The sequence below is a fragment of the Ranitomeya variabilis genome, chromosome 2 (assembly GCF_051348905.1).
Source record: "Ranitomeya variabilis isolate aRanVar5 chromosome 2, aRanVar5.hap1, whole genome shotgun sequence".
NCBI lineage: Eukaryota > Metazoa > Chordata > Amphibia > Anura > Dendrobatidae > Ranitomeya > Ranitomeya variabilis.
The window spans coordinates 162583951-162610202 of record NC_135233.1 but is presented as its reverse complement, the minus strand read 5'-3'; the positions used below and the strand labels follow the sequence as shown (position 1 = coordinate 162610202).

General features: G+C 46.8%; 2 protein-coding genes across 4 annotated transcripts in view; both read left to right on the top strand.

Moving 5' to 3' along the window:
* The window catches only part of LOC143804735 (T-complex protein 1 subunit alpha-like), a 68801-nt gene extending 55842 nt beyond the window's left edge, over positions 1-12959 (top strand). For all 3 annotated transcript variants that reach the window (XM_077283128.1, XM_077283127.1, XM_077283129.1), the window contains 4 exons: positions 1187-1310; positions 2228-2420; positions 11173-11336; positions 12611-12959. In XM_077283128.1, coding sequence (XP_077139243.1) covers positions 1187-1310; positions 2228-2420; positions 11173-11336; positions 12611-12824 — 695 coding nt within the window. In that variant the 3' untranslated portion in view covers positions 12825-12959. The remainder of the gene's footprint in view (positions 1-1186; positions 1311-2227; positions 2421-11172; positions 11337-12610) is intronic.
* The window catches only part of BUB1 (BUB1 mitotic checkpoint serine/threonine kinase), a 365871-nt gene that overhangs the window by 226985 nt on the left and 112634 nt on the right, over positions 1-26252 (top strand). The window lies entirely within an intron of this gene.

Below are 26252 nucleotides of genomic sequence, written 5' to 3'. Positions count from 1 at the left end.
GAAGGATGAGAGCACCACATGACAGAACGGGGGCGCAGGATGGGAGCACCACATGACAGAACAGGGGCGCAGGATAGAAGCACCACATGACAGAACAGGGGTGCAGGATAGGAGCAGCACATGACAAAATGGGGGCCCAGGATGGGAGCAGCACATGACAGAATGGGGGCGAAGGATGAGAGCACCACATGACAATGGGAGCGCAGGATGGGAGCAGCACATGACAGAATAAGGCAGCACATGACAGAACAGGGGCGCAGGACGGCAGCAGCACATGACAGCATGGGGGGCAGGATGGGAGCAGCACATGACAGAATGGGGGTGCAGGATGGCAGCAGCACATGACAGGATGGGAGCAGCACGTAACAGGATGGGGCGCAGAAAGAGCAGCACATGACAGGATGGGAGCAGCACACATCAGGATGAGGGAGCAGGAAGACAGCAGCACATGACAGGATCGGGGCGCAGGATGGGAGTACTTGACCGGATGAGGGCTCAGGAAGAGAGTAGTACATGACAGGATGGTAGCAGCACATAACAGAATGGGGGTGCATGATGGGAGCAGCATATGACAGGATTGGGGTGCAGAAGGGGAGCAGCACATAACAGGATGGGGGCGCAGGATGGGACCACGACATGACAGGATTGGGGTACATGATGGGAGCAGCACATGACAGGATGAGGGCTCAGGAAGACAGTAGCACATCACAAGATGGAGGCGCACATGACAGGATGGGGGCGCAAGATGGTAGCAACACATGACAAGATTAGGGCGCAGAATGGAAGCAGCACATACCACGATGGAGACCATATACCAATATAAATGCTCGCCACCCGGGCGTAGAACGGGTTCAATAGCTAGTATATGTATATAATGCAGAGATAAGACCACCGGGTCCCAGTGACCTAAGAATCCCTATAAATGGTAAGGATGATATTATTCGCGCTATATTTACGTTGCGTATATGTGATTGATTTGCTGATTTGAGCTGCAGATAGCGAAAGAACTGGGGCCTCGGGATATGCTTAATTTGCAGTTGTTCAAAAGACAGTAGAACGCCCTACTCATATAGATCATTAAGAAATCAGGTTTTGCTGCAGAAAAAAAACGCCCAGTGTGAACTTACCCTTAATTGGTATTTTTCATGCTTACTGTTCCTGACTCTTCAATACTTCCAATCAACAGCTATTGTTTGTTCAACCCTTGCAAATCTGGAGGGCGAAGAAAGCTTTGAGGCATCCATGTTGGGACAAGCTGAAGAGGTTGTTCAAGAGAGAATATGTGATGATGAGCTGATTCTTGTTAAAAAGTAAGTGTTCTTTAAATTGATGTAAGATTTATTCCCATTTCTTCGTTGCCATGCTTAACGTATTTACAAGGTTTTTTTGTGTTAGTGCGTTTTTTTGTTTCTTAATTATTTTTTTATTATTGCAGAGGAGAATTTGAACATTGTTCTTTATCAGGGATAAATAAGTCTCTGAAAAAGGCTGAGCTTGTTCAGGTTCCTTAAATGGAATCTGTCACCACTTTTATGGCATGGCAGCAAAAAATATCGCCTTATTAAGCGTCTGCTATGCATTCCCTACATCATTATAGAACCCCCTGACTCCCCCTTGTATACTTGCAAAATCGTTATGAGCTCATGTACCGGAACTACGTTTCAGTGCATACGCACTTCTGTTTTTTGGCGTTGCCCGCAGTTGGGCAAAGCGTATTGCGCAGGCGCACAAGGCTATATTTCTCAGCAGGCGCGAGATGTCGCACGGGGTAAGAGGCGTTATTTATGAAGTAGGACGGTGACCACCAGCCGATGGGCGTGATGTAGAGACCCTACACCACGCCTATCGGCCTGGACAGAGAGATTACCATACAGCGCGGGATACATTAAAACACGTTTATGGGAGTATACAAGGGGAGTCGGGGTTCTATAATGATGGAGGGAATGCATAGCAGACGCTTAAGGCGATATTTTTAGCTGCTATGCCATGAATGTGGTGACAGATTCTCTTTATAATGTGGAGACTGTATAATAAGATTGTTGCAGAACTTAGTGTACTAGTTATATTTTCTATAGACTAGTCACATTCTCTAGTAACCACAGGGATTTCATATAGACCTGCATCAAGGCTCAATCAGCTTTTGGGGAAATGTGAAGGTATAACTAAGGTATAGTAGAGTCCTTTCATTTGTTCATAAAATTGTATATTAATTGCATAATTCTTACAGTACAAAGGCCCGAACATGTGCATCCATCATTCTTCGCGGTGCGAACAACTTCATGTGTGATGAGATGGAGCGATCTGTCCATGATGCCCTTTGTGTAGTGAAGAGAGTTTTAGAATCAAAATCTGTCGTGCCAGGCGGAGGCGCTGTGGAAGCTGCACTTTCCATTTATCTTGAGAACTATGCTACTATCATGGTAAGGATGGAGCTTCATAGAAATTTTTATTTTTAATTTGTTTTATTTTAGCTTGTCTTGAACTCCTTTTCGACCCATGTTGTATAGGTATATCATGGATTGCCTCCCCCTTCTTTGGTGCCCACACCTTTTCGGGCACATGACAGATGATCTGATAATCTGTCATGTGACTTTAACAGTCATGGGTGGAATCTCGATCCCCCCATGGCTGTTAACATGTGAAATGCCGTTGTCAATCTTTGACAGGGACATTTTACTTAAGCAAAACTGGATGCATGTTATTGGCTCCGCCCACTGGGTTCCCTGTCACATGATTGTGGGACGCTGATGGGTTGCCAAGACAACCCAGGGCATGCTGGAGACCCCTGTGGTTGTCATTGCCGAACTATCAGCGCCACCCAGTGGCTGGTACTCATAGCAGATGAGCATTTTTGCTACACATAGCTGGGCTATCTGTAGCACGAGATCAGATAATTTTAGCTTCAAGTCTTCTAAGGAGATTTTTAAAGGATGTAAAAAGGATTAAAAGAAATTTAAAAAAAATATAAAAGTTCAAATCTCCCTCTCCCCCCACCCCTTTGTCCTATTCAAATTAAAAAAATAAATACACTTTCGGTATCGCCGTGTTCAGAAACGTGCAATTTATCAAAGTATAAAAGTAATTAATCCTATCTGTAAACAGCGTAACGAGAAAAAAAATCAAAACACGAGAATCACTGTTTTTGTGTTTTGTTTTTTTTGTTGTTGCAACATTGAAATAAAAACAATAACATGCTATCAGTCATATCTATCTCAAAATGATATCCAAAAAATGTCAGGTCAACGTGCTAAAAAATGAGCCCTTTCTCAGCCCCAGATCCCCAAAAATGGGAATGACCTGGAGAATCATAATGTCAGATCAGTTTTAGCATTTAGTGAACATGGTAAAAAACAAACAGAAAACCATTATAGAATTGCACTGTTTTTGCAATTTCACCACAATACACTATATAGAAAAAAGATATATCCAGCAGGAACAATAGCTAAAATTTCAATTTTTATTCATCTATGTTATAAAAAGGTTTATTCTTGCGGTAAGCCACATGGAAAATATGAATAAGTCGCAGCATTGTGCATATACTGCATTTTACAAACACGTTTCGACAAACTTCTTAATCATGGCACAATACACTATATGGTAAATTCCATGGTGTCGTTCAAAAGTACCACTCGTCCCACAAAAAAACAAGCCCTCATATGGCCATATTAATGGAAAAGTAAAAAGAATTATGGCTCTGGGAAGGAGAGCAAGATACAAAAACGGAAAAACCCAAGGTGGTAAAGGCACTAAAGTTAATGTTTCGTTAAAAACCCAATTTCAAAAGTTTAATTTTCTACATTGAATGTTTTTTTTTCTTCATTTTTTTTATAATGCTAATTCTTGTACAGATGACTTTTCAAAAGTCTCCTTATCCTTAAAAAGGAGTATTTTTGGTACGTAACGTAAAATCAGTTTCTCGTAGTCTTCATTGGGAGGACACGGAAACCATGGGTGTATGCTGCTGCCAATGTGGAGGCTGACACTAAGGCTGCTTTTACACTTAACGTTTTTTTTTTTTGCGGGCCATATCGCAGACTGCAATTTGGAGTGGAGCAGTTGGGTCAGGAGTTGAAGAGGGGGATGATAAAGGCAGGGACAAGACTTCCTGTTTCTTCATAAAGCTTTAAATACAAACCCACATACCGTATATACTCGAGTATAAGCCGAGATTTTCAGCCCACTTTTTTGGGCTGAAATTGCCCCTCTCGGCTTGTACTCATACCCGGGGGTCGGCAGGGGAGGGGGAACGGGGACTGTCTAAAAATACTCACCTAGTCCAGGCGCGGTCCCTGCAGGTCCCTGTCTTCCCCGGCGCCGGCAGCAGCAGCTTCAGCTTCTTCCTGTACTCAGCGGTCACATGGTCCCGCTGATTACAGTAAATGAATATGCGGCTCCACCTCCCATAGGGACCGCTGAGTACAGGATGAAGCGCTGTGGCGTCGGGGAAGCAGGATCTACACAGCGGCAGGACCAGGTGAGTATACGGGGAGGGGAGCACAGCGCTGCGCGATAGTCACCTGCTCCTCGTTCCGGGCGCCGATCTGTCTCCAGCACTGACGCTGAGGTCAGAGGGCGCGGTGACATGGTCAGTGCGCGCCCTCTGCTGAACGTCAGTGCTGGAGATAGATCGGCGCCCGGAACGAGGAGCAGGTGACTATTGAAAGTGCGGGGGCCTGAGCGACGGAGAGGTGAGTATGTGATTTATTTATTTTATCGCAGCAAATGGGGCAAGTGTCTGTATGGAGCATCTATGGGGCCATAACGTTCCTGCAGCACTATATGGGGCCATAACATTCCTGCAGCACTATATGGGGCCATAACATTCCTGCGGCACTATATGGGGGGCCATAACATTCCTGCGGCACTATATGGGGCCATAACATTCCTGCAGCACTATATGGGGCCATAATGTTTCTGCAGCACTATATGGGGCCATAATGTTTCTGCAGCACTGTATGGGGCCATAACGTTTCTGCAGCACTGTATGGGGCCATAACGTTTCTGCAGCACTATATGGGGCCATAACGTTTCTGCAGCACTATATGGGGCCATAACGTTTCTGCAGCACTATATAGGGGCATAATGTTTGTGCAGCACTATATGGGGCAAGTGTCTGTATGGGGCCATAAATAACGTTTGTAGGGCACTACGGCATATGGGGCAAGTGTCTGTATGGAGCATCTTATAGGGCCATAACGTTTGTGCAGCACTATATGGGGCAAATATCTTTATAGAGCATCTTATGGGGCCATAATCGGCATTTGTGCAGCATTATATTGGGCAAATGTGTCTATGGAGCATCTTATGGGGCCTTTATTAACCTTTATGCAGCATTATATGGGGCATATTTTAATATGGAACATCTTATGGGGCCATAATGAACAGTATGGAGCATTATATGGGGCTCCTGATTCAATATGGATATTCAAAGACACTTAACCTACTGATGTCTCAATTAATTTTACTTTTATTGGTATCATTACTTTTGACATTTACCGGTAGCTGCTGCATTTTCTCCCCTAGGCTTATACTCGAGTCAATAAGTTTTCCCAGTTTTTTTGTGGCAAAATTAGGGGGGTCGGCTTATACTCGGGTCGGCTTATACTCGAGTATATACGGTACTTGTATAGCTAAAACCATGGAAATTCCAACAGCAAAAAACCTGTGAAACGGTAGGCAGCAAGCTACTACACTATTGACATAAGTGCAAAATTGGGCCATGGATGGGTGTCATAAAGTAAGATGCCTTCTAGTGGTGCCACTTTCTGCCGGTCTGTTTCCTGATGTACTGACATTCCTGATTATCTACCTGACCACTGCGGCGCACCACTGTCATGTGAAACCAGTGATAGGGAGACAATGGAGCACTGTAAATACTGTTGGGGTGTGCCAGCATGCAGAGTATTTATCATGGAATATGTCTATCATACACCAGAACCCACCACCACCTACTAGTGATGAGCGAGCTTGAATGAGCATTGGGGTTCTTGGGTGGGCACGCATCATGTATCGTGGGTTTTCGAGCGCCACACTCAAGGCCCCGCATGTTTCGTGGCTGTTGGCCAAAAAGCAAGCAGGGAATGCCTGCCATACAGTCAATGCCTGCATGTTTAACCCCTTCCCGACCCATGACGCCTATGCGGCGTCATGGAATGATCGCATCCCTGCAGATCGGGTGAAAGGGTTAATTCCTATTTTACCCGATCTGCAGGGAGAGGGGGAGTTGTACTTCAGCCTAGGGGGGGTGGCTTTGCCCCCACGTGGCTACGATCGCTCTGATTGGCTGTTGAAAGTGCAACAGCCAATCAGAGCAATTTGCAATATTTCACCTATGAAAATGGTGAAATATTGCAATCCAGCCATGGCCGATGCTGCAATAGCATCTGCCATGGCTGGAAATCATGTACTGGCCCCCCCCACCGCCCCCGATCTCCTCCCCAGTCGTCCGTTCTGTCAGGTACCCCCCTCCGTCCCCCTGTTCGCTCCCCCGTGCTCCTGTCCGCTCCCCCGTGCTCCTGTCCGCTCCCCCCGTCCTCCGATCCCCCCCCCCTGTGCTCCGATCCACCCCCCCCCCACCACCCCCTCATACTTACCGATCCTCCCGGTGTCCGGCCGTGTCCTCGCTGGGCGCCGCCATCTTGGAAAATGGCGGGCGCATGCTCAGTACGCCCGCCGAATCTGCAGGCTGGCAGATTCGTTACAGGTACATTTTGATCGCTGTGGTAGGTTCTACCACAGCGATCAAAATAAAAAAATAATAAATAACCCCCCCCCCTTTATCACCCCCATAGGTAGGGACAATAATAAAATAAAGAAAATATTTTTTTTTCTTTTACCACTAGGGTTAGGGGTAGGGTTAGGGTTACGGGTAGGGTTAGGGGTAGGGTTATGGCATGTGCACACAGAGCGGATCGGCCGCGGATCCGCAGCGGATCGGCCGCGGATCGGCCGCGGATCGGCCGCGGATCCGCAGCGGATCGGCCGCGGATCCGCAGCGGATCGGCCGCGGATCCGCAGCGGATCGGCCGCGGATCGCAGCGGATCGGCCGCGGATCCGCAGCGGATCGGCCGCGGATCCGCAGCGGATCGGCCGCGGATCCGCAGCGGATCGGCCGCGGATCCGCAGCGGATAAGCCGCGGATCCGCAGCGGATAAGCCGCGGATCCGCAGCGGATAAGCCGCGGATCCGCAGCGGATAAGCCGCGGATCCGCAGCGGATAAGCCGCGGATCCGCAGCGGATAAGCCGCGGATCCGCAGCGGATAAGCCGCGGATCCGCAGAGGATCTGCAGCGGATTGGCCGCGGATCTGCAGCGGATTGGCCGCGGATCCGCAGCGGATCCGCAGCGGATCCGCAGCAGATTGGCCGCGGATCTGCAGCGGATTGGCCGCGGATCGGCAGCGGATCCGCAGCGGATTGGCCGCGGATCTGCAGCGGATTGGCCGCGGATCTGCAGCGGATTGGCCGCGGATCTGCAGCGGATTGGCCGCGGATCCGCAGCGGATTGGCCGCGGATCTGCAGCGGATTGGCAGCGGATTGGCCGCGGATCCGCAGCAGATTGGCCGCGGATCCGCAGCGGATTGGCCGCTGCGAATTCGAAGCAGTTTTCCATCAGGTTTACAGTACCATGTACACCTAAGAAAAACCAAATCTGCTGTGCCCATGGTGCGGAAAATTCCGTGCAGAAACGCTGCATTGTATTTTCCGCAGCATGTCAATTCTTTGTGCGGATTCCGCAGCGGTTTACACCTGTTCCTCAATAGGAATCCGCAGGTGAAATCCGCACAAAAAAACACTGGAAATCTGCTGTAAATCCGCAGGCAAAACGCAGTGCCTTTTACCTGCAGATTTTTCAAAAATCGTGCGGAAAAATCTCACACGAATCCGCAACGTGGGCACATACCCTTAGGGTTAGGGTTGGAATTAGGGCTAGGGTTGGAAATAGGGTTAAGAATAGGCTTGTGGTTAGGGTTACGGATAGGGTTAGGGGTGTGTTGGGGTTACAGTTGTGGTTAGGGTTGGGATTAGGGTTACGGTTGGGATTAGGGTTAGGATTAGGGTTGGAATTAGGGTTACGGTTGTGTTGCGGTTAGGGTTGTGGTTAGGGGTGTGTTGGGGTTAGGGTTGTGATTAGGGTTATGGCTACAGTTGGGATTAGGATTAGGGGTGTGTTGGGGTTAGTGTTGAAGTTAGAATTGAGGGGTTTCCACTGTTTTAGGCACATCAGGGGTCTCCAAACGCAACATGGCGCCACCATTGATTCCAGCCAATCTTGCGTTCAAAAAGTGAAATGGTGCTCCCGCCCTTCCAAGCCCCGACGTGCGCCCAAACAGTGGTTTACCCCCACATTTGGGGTACCAGCGTACTCAGGACAAACTGGGCAACAACTGTTGGGGTCCAATTTCTCCTGTTACCCTTGCAAAAATAAAAAATTACTTGCTAAAACATAATTTTTGAGGAAAGAACAATTATTTTTTATTTTCACGGCTCTGCGTTATAAACTTCTGTGAAGCACTTGGGGGTTGAAAGTGCTCACCACACATCTAGATAAGTTCCTTCGGGGGTCTAGTTTCCAAAATGGGGTCACTTGTGGGGTGTTTCTACTGTTTAGGCACATCAGGGGCTCTGCAAATGCAATGTGACGCCCGCAGACCATTCCATCAAAGTCTGCATTTCAAATGTCACTACTTCCCTTCCGAGCCCCGGCATGTACCCAAACAGTGGTTTACCCCCACATATGGGGTATCAGCGTACTCAGGAGAAATTGGACCCCAAAAGTTGTTGTCCAGTTTCTCCTGTTACTCTTGCAAAAATAAAAAATTCTGGGCTAAAAAAATATTTTTGAGGAAAGGAAACACATTTATTATTTTCACGGCTCTGCGTTATAAACTTCTGTGAAGCACTTGGGGGTTCAAAGTGCTCACTACACATCTAGATAAGTTCCCTTGGGGGTCTAGTTTCCAAAATGGAGTCAATTGTGGGGAGTTCCTACTGTTTAGGCACATCAGGGGCTCTGCAAACGCAACCTGACGCCCGCAGAGCATTCCATCAAAGTCTGCATTTCAAAACGTCACTACTTCCCTTCCGAACCCCGACGTGTGCCAAAACAGTGGTTTACCCCCACATATGGGGTATCATCGTACTCAGGAGAAACTGGACAACAACTTTTGGGGTCCAATTTCTCCTGTTACTCTTGCAAAAATAAAAAAATTCTGGGCTAAAAAAATATTTTTGAGGAAAGGAAACACATTTTTTATTTTCACGGCTCTGCGTTATAAACTTCTGTGAAGCACTTGGGGGTTCAAAGTGCTCACTACACATCTAGATTAGTTCCTTGGGAGGTCTAGTTTCCAAAATGGGGCCACTTGTGCGGGAGCTCCAATGTTTAGGCACACAGGGGCTCTCCAAACGCGACATGGTGTCCGCTAACGATTGGAGCTAATTTTCCATTCAAAAAGTCAAATGGCACGCCTCCCCTTCCGAGCCTTGCCGTGCACCCAAACAGTGGTTTACCCCCACATATGAGGTATCGGCATACTCAGGAGAAATTGCCCAACAAATTTTAGGATCCATTTTATCCTGTTGCCCATGTGAAAATGAAAGAATTGAGGCTAAAAGAAATTTTGTGTGAAAAAAAAGTACTTTTTCATTTTTGCGGATCAATTTGTGAAGCACCTGGGGGTTTAAAGTGCTCACTATGCCTCTAGATGAGTTCCTTGGGGGGTCTACTTTCCAAAATGGGGTCACTTGTGGAGGAGCTCCAATGTTTAGGCACACAGGGGCTTTCCAAACGCGACATGGTGTCCGCTAACGATGGAGATAATTTTTCATTCAAAAAGTCAAATGGCGCTCCTTCCCTTCCGAGCCTTACCATGTGCCCAAACAGTGGTTTACCCCCACATGTGAGGTATTGGTGTACTCAGGAGAAATTGCCCAACAAAATTTAGGATCCATTTTATCCTGTTGCCCATGTGAAAATGAAAAAATTGAGGCTAAAATAATTTTTTCGTGAAAAAAAAGTACTTTTTCATTTTTACGGATCAATTTGTGAAGCACCTGGGGGTTTAAAGTGCTCACTATGCTTCTAGATAAGTTCCTTGGGGGGTCTAGTTTCCAAAATGGGGTCACTTGTGGGGGAGCTCCAATGTTTAGGCACACGGGGGCTCTCCAAACGCGACATGGTGTCCGCTAAAGATTGGAGCCAATTTTTCATTGAAAAAGTCAAATGGCGCTCCTTCCCTTCCGAGCCCTGCCGTGCGCCCAAACAGTGGTTTACCCCCACATATGAGGTATCAGCGTACTCAGGACAAATTGGACAACAACGTCCGTGGTCCAGTTTCTCCTTTTACCCTTGGGAAAATAAAAAAAATTTCGCTAAAATATCATTTTTGTGACTAAAAAGTTAAATGTTCATTTTTTACTTCCATGTTGCTTCTGCTGCTGTGAAACACCTGAAGGGTTAATAAACTTCTTGAATGTGGTTTTGAGCACCTTGAGGGGTGCAGTTTTTAGAATGGTGTCACTTTTGGGTATTTTCAGCCATATAGAACCCTCAAACTGACTTCAAATGTGAGGTGATCCCTAAAAAAAATGGTTTTGTAAATTTTGTTGTAAAAATGAGAAATCACTGGTCAAATTTTAACCCTTATAACTTCCTAGCAAAAAAAAAAATTGTTTCCAAAATTGTGCTGATGTAAAGTAGACATGTGGGAAATGTTATTTATTAACTATTTTGTGTCACATAACTCTCTGGTTTAACAGAATAAAAATTCAAAATGTGAAAATTGCGAAATTTTCAAAATTTTTGCCAAATTTCCGTTTTTTTCACAAATAAACTCAGAAATTATCGACCTAAATTTACCACTAACATGAAGCCCAATATGTCACGAAAAAACAATCTCAGAATCGCTAGGAACCGTTGAAGCGTTCCTGAGTTATTACCTCATAAAGGGACACTGGTCAGAATTGCAAAAAACGGCAAGGTCATGAAGGGGTTAATAGCTGTGAAACATGGCAGGAGGGACTCGAGCGTGGCTCTCAAGCACCCACTATACTCTATGCATACCAGAGCACCCCTATGCTCACTGAAGTGGCGTGCACACTCGCTCATCAGTACTCCCTGCTCCTTTGCCACACTTTTGATGAAATTTGTTGACTTATTCTGCTTTCAGGGCTCCAGGGAACAACTGGCAATTGCAGAGTTTGCAAGAGCACTTCTGGTTATTCCAAAAACCCTTGCTGTGAATGCTGCACAAGACTCTACTGACCTGGTTGCAAAGCTGCGAGCTTTCCATAATGAGGCCCAAGTCAACCCAGAGCGTAAAAATCTGAAGTGGTAAGGATCTAAACTCATTACTTTAGTTTGTGTGCATCTATGGTTTTTAATGTACAGCTAGTAAGTAAAGCTGAGCCCTATCATATCCTCAGCTAAGCGAGTGATTTATTTATGATTACATGCCAAGTTTGATGTACTTTAACTTGGATTTCTACATATGTTTGTATTCATATATAATTCCTCAGTTTATAGGCTTTTAGGTGTGAACTGAATTGCCATTCAGCAGCAAAACATGTTTTGGACAGGATTTCCCTTCACATTTTAGGGTCTTTGGCCCATAAGTTACTACTGTAGTAAAATATTAGCAGTGGACGGTCCCTTTTTAATAAGTCTTGGGCCGGGTTCACATTTGCGTATGTGTGCGCAGCGTATACCTGCGTACCGATCCGCATGCATCTTGCGTACATATTTTTAACATTGTATACGCAGGGACATGTGTTCGCATGCAGATACTTACGCATGCGTCGTTTTGCAGTGTGCGGCGAACGCAACATGTTGCATTTTTTGAGGCGTCAATTTAGCGCAGACATACGCATGCGGATGAGTGCGTCAAAACAACGCGTTCAATGCGCTTGCGTCTTCCGGACTGAGCATGTCAAGGACACGCCAATTGAGACACGCCCTCATGGAAATATTGAACGCATGCGCATAATCAACGCAAACGCAGGCAAAACCGCATTCAAACGCAGCTTTTTTTTTTGCATCATCCGTAAACTGATGCGGATAAAAACTGCAGCATAACCATGCGTTTGAATGCGTTTTGGCATGCGTTTGCACAGATACGCTAATGTGAACTTAGCCTAAGAAGGTGGGGTTAAACTCGCACACCAGACTGGCACTAATACATCCTATGCCGGTAGAATTAATTTCCAGTATGGGCATAACATAAGTGCCTGCAACCAAACTGCTGTCATTGATCTGCTAAACTATTACTATGGACATACAGGTAATAAAATTGTTAAACTAGTCTTGTATGGTTCATAGCTGTGGTCTAGATGTTGAGAAATGCACTCTTAATCTGATGGTAACGATTTCTTCCAGGCTCCTTCTATGGGCAGTGTCTTCGCCCTGCATCTGCAAAAGCTAGTCATTGATTATAAAATGAGAAGTTATGCCATTTTCTGATGTACATTGTGTACCAACTGCTCATGGTTTTCAAGTTTTCTGCTTGCAACCATTGAATGGAAATTCACATTACTGGAGCTACAGATGTAGCCTATATCTCTTAATGTCTGAAATTGATTTTGACTTATTCAATTTGGTAATTTTTTCAGGATCGGTCTTGACTTGCTAAATGGAAAGCCGAGGGATAGCAAGCAGGCAGGGGTCTTTGAACCCACTGTTGTCAAGACAAAAAGCCTGAAGTTTGCCACAGAAGCTGCAATTACAATCCTGCGAATTGATGATCTCATCAAATTGCATCCAGAAAGTAGAGAGGATAAAGGCAAATATCATGAGGCAGTGCAATCTGGATCAATTGAAGGCTAATGTGTCATAGAAACCTGAAGTTTTCCTTTTTGTATTATTGTAATTTATAACTAGTAACTTTGTTTATCTTGCACTTCTTGGTTTTGTACCAAAAATACATCACCCAAACAATAATAAACATAAAGTGTGAGCTAATTTTTCTTTTATTATTCAGTTGAAACGTCATTGTCATTTTCTCCGGTGGTCACGTTTGTTTTGCCAGCTGAAGCCCCTTTAATTGCTTCTAGCACTAAAGAGCACCACATACAGTGTTCACTATTGTATCCTGGGGTGCATGCAATGAGTACATCCTGAATCTGGCCAGTACCAACATCAGGTTGTGCCTTGTTGGCAGTCAGCTTGCTCTGCTCTCCAGTCCCAGGGACAGACAGCAGCCCATGCCCCCTCCCGTGGGATGCATATGGCCCAAGCCCCTGTCACGCACAGTGTGGGAAGACTTAGGGTACCGTCACACAGTGCCATTTTCATCGCTACGACGGCACGATTCGTGACGTTCTAGCGATATCGTTACGATATCGTTGTGTCTGACACGCTACTGCGATCCGGATCCCCGCTGAGAATCGTACGTCGTAGCAGATCGTTTGAAACTTTCTTTCGTCGTCTAGTGTCCCGCTGTGGCGGCATGATTGCATCGTGTGACACAGGTTGTATACGATGTGTGCACAGTAACCAACGGCTTCTACATCGCAAATACGTCATGAAATTATCGCTCCAGAGCCGTGTATTGCAACGTGTGACCGCAGTCTACGACGCTGGAGCGATAATTATACGACGCTGCAACGTCACGAATCGTGCCGTCGTAGCGATGAAAATGGCACTGTGTGACGGTACCTTAAGTGCAACCAGAGGGGAAGGGAGGAATGGAGACCCTTAGGCAGATCTAAAGTCACCCTGTCTACCCTAAACATCCATATATAGGTTCTGCACCTATCGCCAAGCAGGAACCTAATCCCTAACAAAAACTTCAAAACAAACACCATTTCCTAATTCAATATCTCCCTTAAACCACGTGGTAGGGGTGCTACAGTGGCACAGGACACTCTCAGATAGCCATTCCACACAAGAGAAAAAGAGCACAAAGTCCCAAATAAAATCAGAATCATAATTTATTTTTAAAGTTACATATAAAGCAAATTAATTATTAGCAGCAAGAGTTCACAGACAGAGTAGAATAGCAGATTTTCCCTTCCCCCATGACGGCACACCTGAGAGAGGGGAGATCCGCCCAGCCAGGACAGGAAACCCTACTGAAAATAAAAGGGCGGTACCTCTGTCGCTTCAGTTGGGTTTCCTATCCTGACAGGGACCCTCGTGCTGAACACGGAGGTGATTCCACTCACCCAGGTCCCGTCCCGGCGTGGAAGAGCAGGCAGCACCTGTGCGTCGGTGTTCGGGAGCCTGGAAGCGCCGTCCGCAGGTCCCTCGGGGTCTCAGCGTCCGAGCGGGCGTTGGTGCAGCACGGTCGGACCCGGCTCCTTCTGTGGCTGCCACGCCGCCCTCCTCCCTCTGCCGGCATCCAGGTGCGGAGGCCGCTTCCGGGTTGCCCGTCTGACGTCACGCGCAAGGCACTCTGGGAATGGGCGTGCCCGCCTGACGTCGGGGGCGGGCGCCGGATCCAAGATGGCGGCGCCCATGAAGAAACGCCGGCCGGTGGAAAAAGGACTCCGGCGGCACGGCAGAGGAGGGGAGGGGCTACCATTGGGCACCGGAGGAGGCGGGGAGTGCAGTGGTCCCCCATAATTGGGTGTCTGACCACAGAAGACGCGCTCATGTCCAAAAACTTCAGCATGGAAGTGGGACAACCAGAGCAGCAGCAGCAGCCGCCATCACAGCAGCAGCAGCAGCGTCAGGAGCTCTTGCCAGATGCCTGGCCGAGCCACCAGCACAGGAGCAGTCGCTCAAGTGGTAGGAGCAGCAGCCGTCCTGTCCGGCAAGACTCTTCAGCGTCCAGAAGGGACACTGCACGTGCATCTGTCCAGCTTCCAAAACCGGTACCCTTGACTGACGGTGGTGGTGAGTGATCTTCGTGAATGTCACCCTGATGGTAACAGGGTCCATTTTTTCTGTTTGATCACTAGAGCCCGAGGAAATCTAGCGGCAAAACAAAGAACCGCGAATGTGCCCTTTGTAAAGCCCCGCTTGCAGTTCAGTGGCAGAAGGACCTCTGCTCTGACTGCATTCAAAAAACCATACATGATGAGACTCCTAATTTCGCCACTAGCCTCAAGGCCATAATTCAGGCAGAAATTAAAAACTCCCTAAAACTGGCCCTTAAAAAATCAGGGAGGAAGAGCCGTAAAGTGTCTACGGATTCGGAGGCCTCTCAGAAACAGGAGAGTCAGAAATCTCCCTCTGCCTCCTCCGCCTTTATCCAGTCCTCAATTTCCTCCTCAGATAGTGATACAGGAGGTCGCCCGTGTTTCCCAACTGAGGATGTAGAAAAATTAGTCAAAGCAGTCAGATCTGCAATGGGACTTAAAGAGGAAAAGACACCTAGGTCACTTGAGGATGTCATGTTTGGCGGTTTAGAGGAAAAAAGAAAACGGACATTTCCGGTCAATGCAAAAATTAAAGCATTGATCGAAAAAGAATGGAAAAAACCTGAAAAAATCGGTACCTTACCTTCTTCATCTAAAAGGAGATATCCTTTTGAAGAAAAAGACTCCGAATCCTGGGAGAAAATCCCTAAGATTGATGGTGCGGTAGCCAAATCCCTGAAAAAAATCATCCCTTCCTTTAGAAGATTCAGGGATCCTAAAAGATCCACTGGACAAAAAAGCAGATGGATTTTTGAGGCACATCTGGGAAGCAGCGGCAGGAGGCTTGAAACCGGCTATAGCTGGAACATGTACAGCTCGCGCTCTTATGGTCTGGTTACAGCAGATAGAAGACCAGCTAAGGGATAAAGTCCCTAGGAATGACATTCTTGCAAATATATCCCTAGTTCAAGGCGCAGCAGCATTTCTGGCGGATTCCTCTGTGGACTCCGCGAGATTAACAGCTAGAGCAGCGGGCCTGTCCAATGCGGCCAGAAGAGCCCTATGGCTTAAGGGTTGTCCGGGAGATTTGCCATCCAAACATAGGCTATGTTCCATCCCATGTGACGGTCAACTCCTCTTTGGGGAAAAAGTTAGAGGAGATTTTGGAACAGGCAGGAGACTAAAAGAAAGCCTTTCCAACCTTCCCGAAAGATCCGAAAAAGCCCTTTTTTCGGAGATTTAACAGAGGCCGACCTCCAGGAGATAGGAGAAATTGTGACTTCAAAGATAAAAGGAAATCAGGCTATATGTTCAAAGGGCCCTTTACATCTGCCAAAAAGTCCCCCCAATGACATTACATCAGAGGTTGGAGGAAGGCTCTCCCTCTTCTATCCAGCCTGGATAAACATCTCCCTGAGCATCTGGGTTTTAAATATCATAAAAGAAGGCCTAAAAATAAAATTTATCTGTCCACCCAGGCACAATTTCGTAATAACTCCCCGGAGGAAAGCCTGGCAGGAACAATTAGCTCTAGAAACGGAAGTCCTCGGACTGATTCAAAAGAATGTCTTGCAAGAAGTCCCGGATCAGGAGTTGGGAAGATGGTTTTACTCCCCCCTCTTTCTAATACAAAAACCCGATGGCTCTTGGAGGACCATAATCAACCTAAGAAAACTCAACCTTTCAATAGACAATCACTCCTTCAAGATGGAGTCCATCAACACAACCACAAAACTTCTGTTTCCTCACTGCTTCATGGCAGTAATAGACTTAAAGGACGCTTATTACCATATTCCAATACATCACAAATACTGGAGACACTTGAGTGGCACTCTACATACAGAACCAAGTGAAACATTACCAATACACAGCCCTTCCATTCGGCCTATCTACTGCTCCCAGGGTCTTCACCAAGGTGATGGCAGAGGTAATGTCATATCTCCGTTCTCGGAATATTGTAATTGTCCCATACTTGGACGATTTTCTTGTGATAGGGAAGACAGAGGCCGATTGCTCCCATCAGATAACGGCAGTAATATCAACTCTAACAGAACTCGGTTGGTTAATAAATGTCCCCAAGTCGAAGTTAGTTCCTGTAAAGGTACAATCCTTCCTGGGCCTGATACTAGATTCAGAACGTCAACTCTGCCTCCTCCCGGAGAACAAAGTAACCAAAATAATCAACTTGACCACTGCAGCGATAGATCAACCAGCGATGACCCTAAGGAAAGCGATGTCCCTACTAGGCTCGTTAACGTCCTGCATTCCAGTGGTAGGATGGGCACAATTCCACCTGAGACAACTGCAGTGGGAAGTTCTGTCAGCCCAAAGACTGTTAAGAGGGCATTTGGAAGGAAGTCTATGTCTTCCTCAGGATGTAAGAAATTCCTTAAAATGGTGGACCATAGAGGAACATCTCACTATGGGAGTCCAATGGCAGAAACCGGTCGAGGACGTAATCACGACCGACGCAAGCAACATAGGTTGGGGAGCTCACTTAAGATCCCATTCAATTCAAGGAACTTGGTCCCCCCAAGAAAAAAGCTATGCCTCAAACGTAAAAGAACTATTGGCAGTAGTAAAGTCCTTGAAACATTTTCTTCCCCGGCTCCAGGGCCGCCATGCTCGAGTCATGACGGACAATCGAGCAGTAGTGGCCTATATCAATCACCAGGGAGGGACGAGGTCTTGGAACCTCATGGAGGTGTCAAACTGACTATTTCATTGGGCAGAACAACACCTATCTTCCCTAACAGCTCTACACATAAGAGGGGTAGAAAACTTACAGGCAGACTTTCTGAGTCGCAGAGTTCTGAGACAAGGGGAATGGTCCCTGAATCCTGAGATATTCCAACAAATAATACAGGCCTGGGGTACACCAGAGATAGACTTGTTTGCCACCTCACGCAACAAAAAAGTGAAAAAATTTTGCTCACTGAACCCAAACGAACATCCTTTCGCAGTAGATGCCCTACTAATACCGTGGAAATTCTCTCCGGCTTACGCATTTCCCCCAATAGTGATGATTCCAACAGTAGTCCGGAAAATCAGAGAAGACCGAGCAAAAATAATACTCATAGCTCCATTCTGGCCAAGAAGACCATGGTTCTCCCTTCTAAGGCAGATGTCGTTAACAGACCCATGGATTCTGCCAGATGTGCCGGACTTGTTAACTCAGGGACCAGTGACCTACTCTCAGGTGAAGGGCTTCCATCTGGCAGCCTGGCTTTTGAGAGGGCGCTACTAAGCCGCCAAGGATTCTCACCAGGGTTAGTCTCCACCCTATTAAAAAGCAGAAAGCCTATAACGTCTAGAATCTACGGTAGGACCTGGAAGAAATTTTTAGATTTCTTAGGGGAGCCGTTAGGAGATGTAGCTCCAGTGGGTCCCATCCTAGAATTTCTACAAGCAGGCTTGCAGCTAGGGTTAGCAACTAGCACCCTTAAGGTTCAAGTTTCAGCCTTAGGGGCCCTATATAATTGCAACCTAGCATCTAATAGATGGGTTTCACGACTTATAAAATCCTGTGGCAGGTCTAGACCAGTTATTATTCCCAAAATCCCTCCTTGGGATCTAAATCTAGTCTTGGAGGCTTTAACCAAAGATCCTTTTGAGCCTTTACAGAAATTATCACCTAAATTACTCACCCTGAAAACGGTCCTGCTAGTAGCCCTAACATCGGCCCGTAGAGTAGGTGATTTACAAGCTCTATCAATATGCCCTCCTTACACTCAGGTTTTTGATGACAGAATAATCTTAAGACCAGATCCAGCGTATCTCCCCAAAGTAGTCCAAAAATTTCATAGGAGTCAGGAGATTACATTACCATCATTTTGTAATAATCCTAAAAATCCGGGTGAACTAAAGTTCCATATGCTAGATGTGAGGAGATCCATGTTACAATATATAACCATGACTAGTCAGTGGAGGAAAGATCAAACCCTATTTGTAGCCTTTCAAGGTAGTAAAAAGGGATGTGGGGTAGCTAAAAGTACCATTGCTAGATGGATCAGGGAGGCCATTAGTCTGTCCTATTCTGCAAGTGGCACTCCGGTTCCTGACGGCATCAAGGCTCACTCCACCAGAGCTGTGGCTACCTCCTGGGCAGAGAAAGCTGGGGTATCAATTGACCAAATTTGCAAGGCCGCTACCTGGTCCTCACCCTCAACTTTTTTCAAACACTACCGGCTAGACCTTTCCTCCTCTGCTGACCTAACCTTTGGTAGAAGGGTACTCCAAGCGGTGGTCCCTCCCTAAGGGTTTTTCTTTCTACAAAAGTCTCTCAGGTGTGCCGTCATGGGGGAAGGGAAAACACCAAGGTTACTTACGGGTAGCCGGTTTTTCCAGAACCCATGACGGCACCTGTATATTCCCCCCCTTTTTTCACCTTTTCGGTGTGCACTATCGTTTTGGGTGTTTTTAGTTAATATAATGTGGTGTTGGATTGCCATGTGTACTAACCAGGGGGGCCTCTCATGCTCTGAAAACCAACTGAAGCGACAGAGAGGTACCGCCCTTTTATTTTCAGTAGGGTTTCCTGTCCTGGCTGGGCGGATCCCCTCTCTTAGGTGTGCCGTCATGGGTTCCGGAAAAACCGGCTACCCGTAAGTAACCTTGGTGTTTCTCCAGTCACCTTCCACGACAGCAGTATCGGAGGATGTCTCCCCACCCTAATAGGGGACAAGAAATCAGAGAGGTTAAATACCCACCCCTTCCTGCAACCACCGGTGATCGGAGCACTGTTACCTGAATAGCTGGGCAGTTGAGGTCGGGGGGCTCCGCTCTCCTCCTCGGTGACTGCTCCCATCTCCGCATGCACTGCGTGACTTGGGACCCTCCATCCCGCCCTTCCTGCGCCTCCCTCGTGTGGCAAAGCAGGGCGGTGAAGCTCTCTGGGGTCCTCTTGTAGCTCCCCGGCTCTCCTCCTACCTCGCTGCCGTTGGAAGCCGCACGACACGCATCAGAAGTAACGCTTCAGCCGCAGGTGCCGAACTTCCGGTTTAGGCCTCCATACTCCGGAGCCTGCGGGCCGGCCGGCATCCCAAGCCTGTGGCAGCCATGACAGGTGGTTCGATCACCGCACCCCCTACGGACCCTGGGAAGAGGAGGAGCATAGAACTTGCTGGCGACCTCGATGTGTATATATTCCTGGTCGGGGGAAGCCTCCAGGTAAGGCCTCTGTCCCTTCTGACCGGTGACTGACTGACCCTATGGATGGCGACAAACCCCTGCACTCTGCTTCTGCAGAGCCCAGCGTTCACCCTCCTACTGTAAGTAGAGGATGAAGTCCCTTGCTGTCCAGCTTTTTTGTTATTAAATGACTTAGTCCAGCCTTTCTCTCTTCTAGGGAGACAAGGCCTCTGCCCCTAAAAAATCCAGCCGCAAGTGTGGTACATGTGCGACCAAGCTTCCCTCGGCTTATAAGAAAAAAACTCTGCCAACCAAGCACTGATGAAGTGCTGCGTAGTGAACAGCCCTCCCTCCTGGACAGCATCAGAACCCTCATCAAACAGGAGGTCCAATCCTCTATGGCGGCCCTGTCTCAGGCCCCGACACCGCAGCCTCCTCCTCCTAAGAAAAGGAAGATGGCTCCTACTGTATCTGACTCGGGCGAGATCCATACCTTGGGTTCAGAGGACATTTGGGAGAATGAGGGTTCTACTTCCAACCCCAAAACAGCCAATAAAAAATATCTCTTCTCTTCCGAAGATATGGAAGAGCTGATTTCCATGGTGAGGGATACCATGGGGGTGGAAGAGAAGGTAGCAAGTCATTCCGTTCAGGATGACCTGTTTGGAGGGTTAAAGCCTAGGACCCCGAAAGGGTTCCCTATTCGCGAGAATATTGAAAACCTTATCCTTCATGAGTGGGGCCTACCTGAGAAAGCTTTGAGTGTCCCATCAGAATTGAAGAATCGTTTCCCTCTGGAGGGGGACTGTTCTTTATGGGAGATGCCTAAGGTAGATGTATAGGTGTCCAGGGTGACCAAAAAAACGGCTCTACCCTTCGAGGAATCCTCAGCTTAAAATGGATCGAAAAACAGAGCTTACTAAAGAAATTCTGGGACACATCTAATCTGCTGAAGACAAATGTGGCCTCCACATGTGTTGCCAGATCTCTATTTCTCTGGTTACGTACCTTAGAAAATCACCTTTCTCAGGGGACATCTAGGGAGGAAATTTTTAAATTCCTTGCCATTACTCCAGAAGGCAACGGGGTTCCTGGCGGATGCTTCCGCTGAGTCTGTACGGGTAGCTGCTAGGTCCGCAGTTCTCCAACTCTGCTAGGAGAGCTCTATGGCTTAAATCGTGGGGAGGTGACTTAACTTCTAAGTCCAGGTTATGTGGTATTCCCTTTCAGGGGCATTATATGTTCAGGCCAGCCCTCGATGACATCCTAGACACGGCTACGGATAAAAAGAAAGCTCTTCCGGAGCAACAAAGCTTTTTTCGCCACCCGCCCTCCCCGTGAGCAGGTCCCCCAGAGGGATTACAGGGGTAAAGGTAAATCGGGTCGGTGGAGTTACCCCAAAGGGGGTAAAGCTAGGAACATCCTTGTTCCTCAACCCCAGCAGACCCCTGAGAAACAATGACTGCTCTCCGGTCGGAGGCCGACTCTCAGGTTTTCTTTCCCGATGGCAGACCATCACCACAAATCAGTGGGTCCTACGTACCATTCAGGAAGGCTTAAGGCTAGAATTCGAGAGTCCTCACCGTCTAACAATTACCTCCCTACAGTCTCCACACCTTCGGGGATGCCTCAATGCAGATATTCTCGATCTGCTTCAGGCAGGGGCAATCTCCCAGGTACCTCAGGAAGTAGGAGAAGGCCACTATTCCCACCTATTTTTGGTGAAAAAACCCTCTGGGAAACACCGGGTTATCATAAACTTGAAACTCAAGTAACCAAATACCACAGATTCAAAATGGAATCAATCAAGTCAGCAATCCCGCTGATTGGCCAGGACTGGGTAATGGCTACGTTGGATCTGAGGGACGCTTACTATCATGTGCCAATACATCCCAACCACAGAAAGTTCCTCAGATTTGCGGTGGCCCAGAACCATCAAACCAGCCATTGTCAGTTCAATGTCCTCCCATTCGGAGTCTCATCAGCTCCATGGGTTTTTACCAAGATCATGTCAGAAGCAGTGATCTTCATCCAGCATCAGGGGATCTGTATCATCCCGTACCTGGACGATTTTCTCATTATCGCTCCAACTGTCCCTCGTTTAAATCAGGATGTGACGAAAGTCCTGGATATCCTGAAGTCACTGGGATGGATTCCGAACTTGGAGAAGTCGGACCTCAATCCATCACCAAGGAAAAAATTTCTAGGGGTTCTTCTGGACTCAAGGGAAAGAATGTCCTTCTTACCCAGGCACCGTCAGGACGATCTCATCCACAGGATCTCCAGGTTCAGGAGCCAGAATTCTCTGACCCTAAAGGACTCTGTCAATCCTGGGTTCATTGACTTCCTGCACCTGGGCAGTCTCCTGGGCCCAGGCTCACACATGAGTCCTTCAAACCCACATCCTGAGACAATTAAAAGGACCCCAGAATGCTCTAACCAGGAGGATTCCTCTTCCCAGTCACGTGAAATCCTCCCTTTCATGGTGGCTGAACTCCCAGAACCTTCAAAGAGGAGTCAGCTGGGATCAAAGGCCTCTGAAGGTACTCACAACAGATGCGAGCCAGAGAGGTTGGGGTGCCATAATATAAGGTTCCCACTTCCAGGGGTTGTGGCCTCCGAACATCAGGTCCAGATCCTCGAATCTGAGAGAACTGAAAGCAGTGGAGGAGGCGCTAAATGCCGCATCCGTCCTCATCCAGGGTCACCATGTACGGATTATGTCCGACAACACAACTACGGTGACCTACCTCCGACACCAGGGAGGCACAAAATACACCAGCCTAAAATCAACCGCTGCAAGGATTTTTTCCTGGGGAGAAAGACATCGGTCTATCTCTGCAGTACACATAAAGGGGTCAGACATGCCCAGGCAGACTTCCTAAGCAGGAGGGATTTCCATCCTGTAGAATGGTCCTTGAACCAAGAGGTGTTCCTATCCTTAGTCCAGAGATGGGGAAGTCCCAATGTGGATCTGTTCGCCAACAGTCAGAACACAAAGTCGGACACTTTCTTCTGCCTCAACCTTTCAGGGGGGGCTCCGGGACTGGACGCTTTCTCCCATCCTTGGAAGTTTGCTCTAGCATACGCTTTTCCACCAATTCTTATGTTGCCAAGGACGCTATAGAAGATCTGGGCGGATCGAGTCACAACAATTCTGGTAGCACCGATGTGGCCAGGAAGAAGCTGGTACGGCGCAATAACAGACATGTCTCTGGAAGGCCCGATACTTCTACCTCAGATAGTAGACCTTCAGCAGGGGCCACTGCTACACCCAGACCTTCAAAGGCTGAAACTGGCAGCCTGGTTACTGAGACCGAGATTCTGAGAGCTAGAGGTCTCAGATGACGTCATTCAAACCCTACAAAAAAGTAAGAAACCTATAACTAATGCCATCTATGACCAGGTTTTTTTAAAAAAAATTTCCTGGTGTACCCCAAACAAACCTGATCCATTCCATCCCAACATCGCTCAGATATTAGAATTTCTCCGAAAGGGACTGGAGTTAGGACTCTAACCTAGCACCTTAAAAGTTCAGGTGTCGGCACCAAGTTCCTTTTTTGATCAGGATTTAGCAGGTCACCGTTGGGTTAAACGTTTCATGACATCTGCAGCTAGGATTCGCCCTAGGCTCCAGGTCCAGACCCCTCCTTGCGATCTGAACCTCGTACTAAATAGTCTGACCAGGGACCCCTTTGAGCCCTTATCAGCAATCAGCTTGAAAATCCTGACCCTCAAGACTGTCTTCCTAGTAGCAATCACTACCGCTAGACGCATAGGAGAGTTACAGACTTTATCAGTACAGGAGCCATACCTAACAATAACCATGGATAGCATAATCCTTAAACTGGACCCTGCCTTTATGCCGAAAGTAGTCTCAGACTTCCACAGAAGTCAAGATATTGTCTTACCCTCATTCTGTCCAAATCCCTCTAATCCGAAGGAAGAAACCTTTCACACCCTGGATGTCCGCAGGGCGGTCCTCTTCTACCTCCAACAAACTGAGGGTTGGAGATAGACCAAAACCTTTTCGTCCAGTGGTCAGGACGGAATAAAGGCAAGAAAGCGGCTAAAAGTATGATCGCTAACTGGATCAAGCAGGCCATGTCTTGCATACGCAACCCTGGAAATTGCTCCCCCGGCATCGCTGAAAGCTCACTCCACCCGTTCAGTCTCAACATCCTGGGCAGATAGAGGCAACGCATCATCGGAGCAGATATGCAGAGCTGCCACCTGGTCGTCAATCCATGCATTACAGGCTAAATTTCAATAGGGATCTATCGTTTGGCAGACGTTCTGCAGGCTGTCGTCCCTCCCTAAAGAAATTAGCTGTTGGTATCACTCCGATACTGCTGTCGTGGAAGGTGACTGGAGAAAATAGAATTAGACTTACCGGTAATTCGGTTTCTAGGAACCTTCCACGACAGCACTAATTTCCCTCCCTATCTGATATTCTTATTGGATGATTCCTGCACTTAAGTGGTAACTATACATGCTACTGTGTCCAGAAAAAAACACTGGTGGTTGCAGGTAGGGGAGGGGTATTTAACTTCTTTGTTTCCTGTCCCGTATTAGGGCGGGGAGACATCCTCCGATACTGCTGTCGTGGAAGGTTCCTAGAAACCGAATTACCGGTAAGTCTAATTCTATTTTCTCACCCAATAGATAGTGAATTCACTCATTTTTCGCAGGTACCATAACTCATGGTCTAGAATTGATTGTTTTATAATTTCCCAAGACCTAATGAGCAGGTTAAACGATATTAACATACTTTATCTACTTATTTCGGATCATACGCCGGTCTTTGTCCCTGCAGGATGCGTTCCCAAAAGGTTCAGATATCTTTTGGAAATTCCCGACGTTTCTGGCCCAGGACGAAAATTTACAAAAAAAATCATAAATGGTTGGTGGTTAGACTTTGGAGAATAGTGAACATAAAGACTCAGTGCATTTATATTGGGATACAGCAAAAGCGGTTTTGAGAGGGAGAATCTTTGGGTATGTTAATTCACTAAAAAAGAAAACGAGGGCAGCCTATAATGAAGCTAGTCAGAAAACTACTAATCAAAAAAAGGAAGCAGCACACCACTGTGTGAATAAGGAGCTATTTTATTTAGCCCATGATGACGTTTCAGTTCAGTGTAGCAAACTTTTTTCAAGCAGTGAACAAAGTGCACAGGATTGAATATTTAAAGCATGTGCATAATTAGAAATATTGAACAACATTAGTAAAAAAAAGGGTACATTGCCTTTCAATATGTGAAATACAAAAAGTGCAGAGCATTACACAGGTCAGCATAAATATCAAAAAGTGCAGTGCAAATGTGCAAACATACAGAGGCATATACAGTGAGTATCAAAGCACTAATTGACAATGAACGCACAGATGTGTGACATTATAGTGAATCATCTCCATGACCTACCCCATAGCATACCCCAAGCACATAGTGGCGTCCTATAGCGCTAAATGCGCATGTCAGGGAAAGCAATTCAAGTATGATATTGAGAGCTTTTACTAGCTTGTGCGCAGTAGGAACTAAGCAAGTTCCGATGCCATATTAGTTAAAGGCTAACAAAGATAAAGGAAATGAGCATGCCCGCATAATATTTATTCGCGCATACGTACTGACTATTGTAAAAAGTAGCGCTGAATAAATCACAAAAATGTAAACATGCGCTATTGTAAGAGACACATAACTGGAGATATGGGATGAGCAATGTCCACAATGTGTTATACACTTTCGTTGTCCCAATTCATCAATGGGAACAATGGTAGAGGATTCCCCATTGTAATGGATGAGATAAAGGCTACAGGTATATCCCAAAAGGGCAAGAACACCCCCCATTAGCTGGGGTTGGTGACTTGCCACATGAGAATGGGGGAGACACAGAGCCGCGTTAGAGACCCATATCTCGACCCAAAATATTGGGTACAATGCTCCCTAACGCCATCTAGTCCCTCAGAGCCATATATAGGGGACAATATATAGGAGACAATCTCATTTTAAATTGATATAGATATTTCTCCAGAAGCAACTGTGCCAAAAAATGAAATAGTTACAGAGAATTAATGAACAATAGTCTTGTGATTTCTTTTGCTGATGGGGCAAGCCATGGGTCTTGATTAAATGATCTGCAAAGAAGAAAGAAAAAAACATTTAAAAAAAATAATGTATAAAACATATCTGAGATGTCTTGTGAGCGAGGGAGAGTGCCAAAAATCCAGCACATATCCTCAAAGGACTAACTGTATTTTAAAGTCCACATATAATCCATATGGTTTCAGCGCATTTAATTTTCGTATCCAGAATAATTCCCT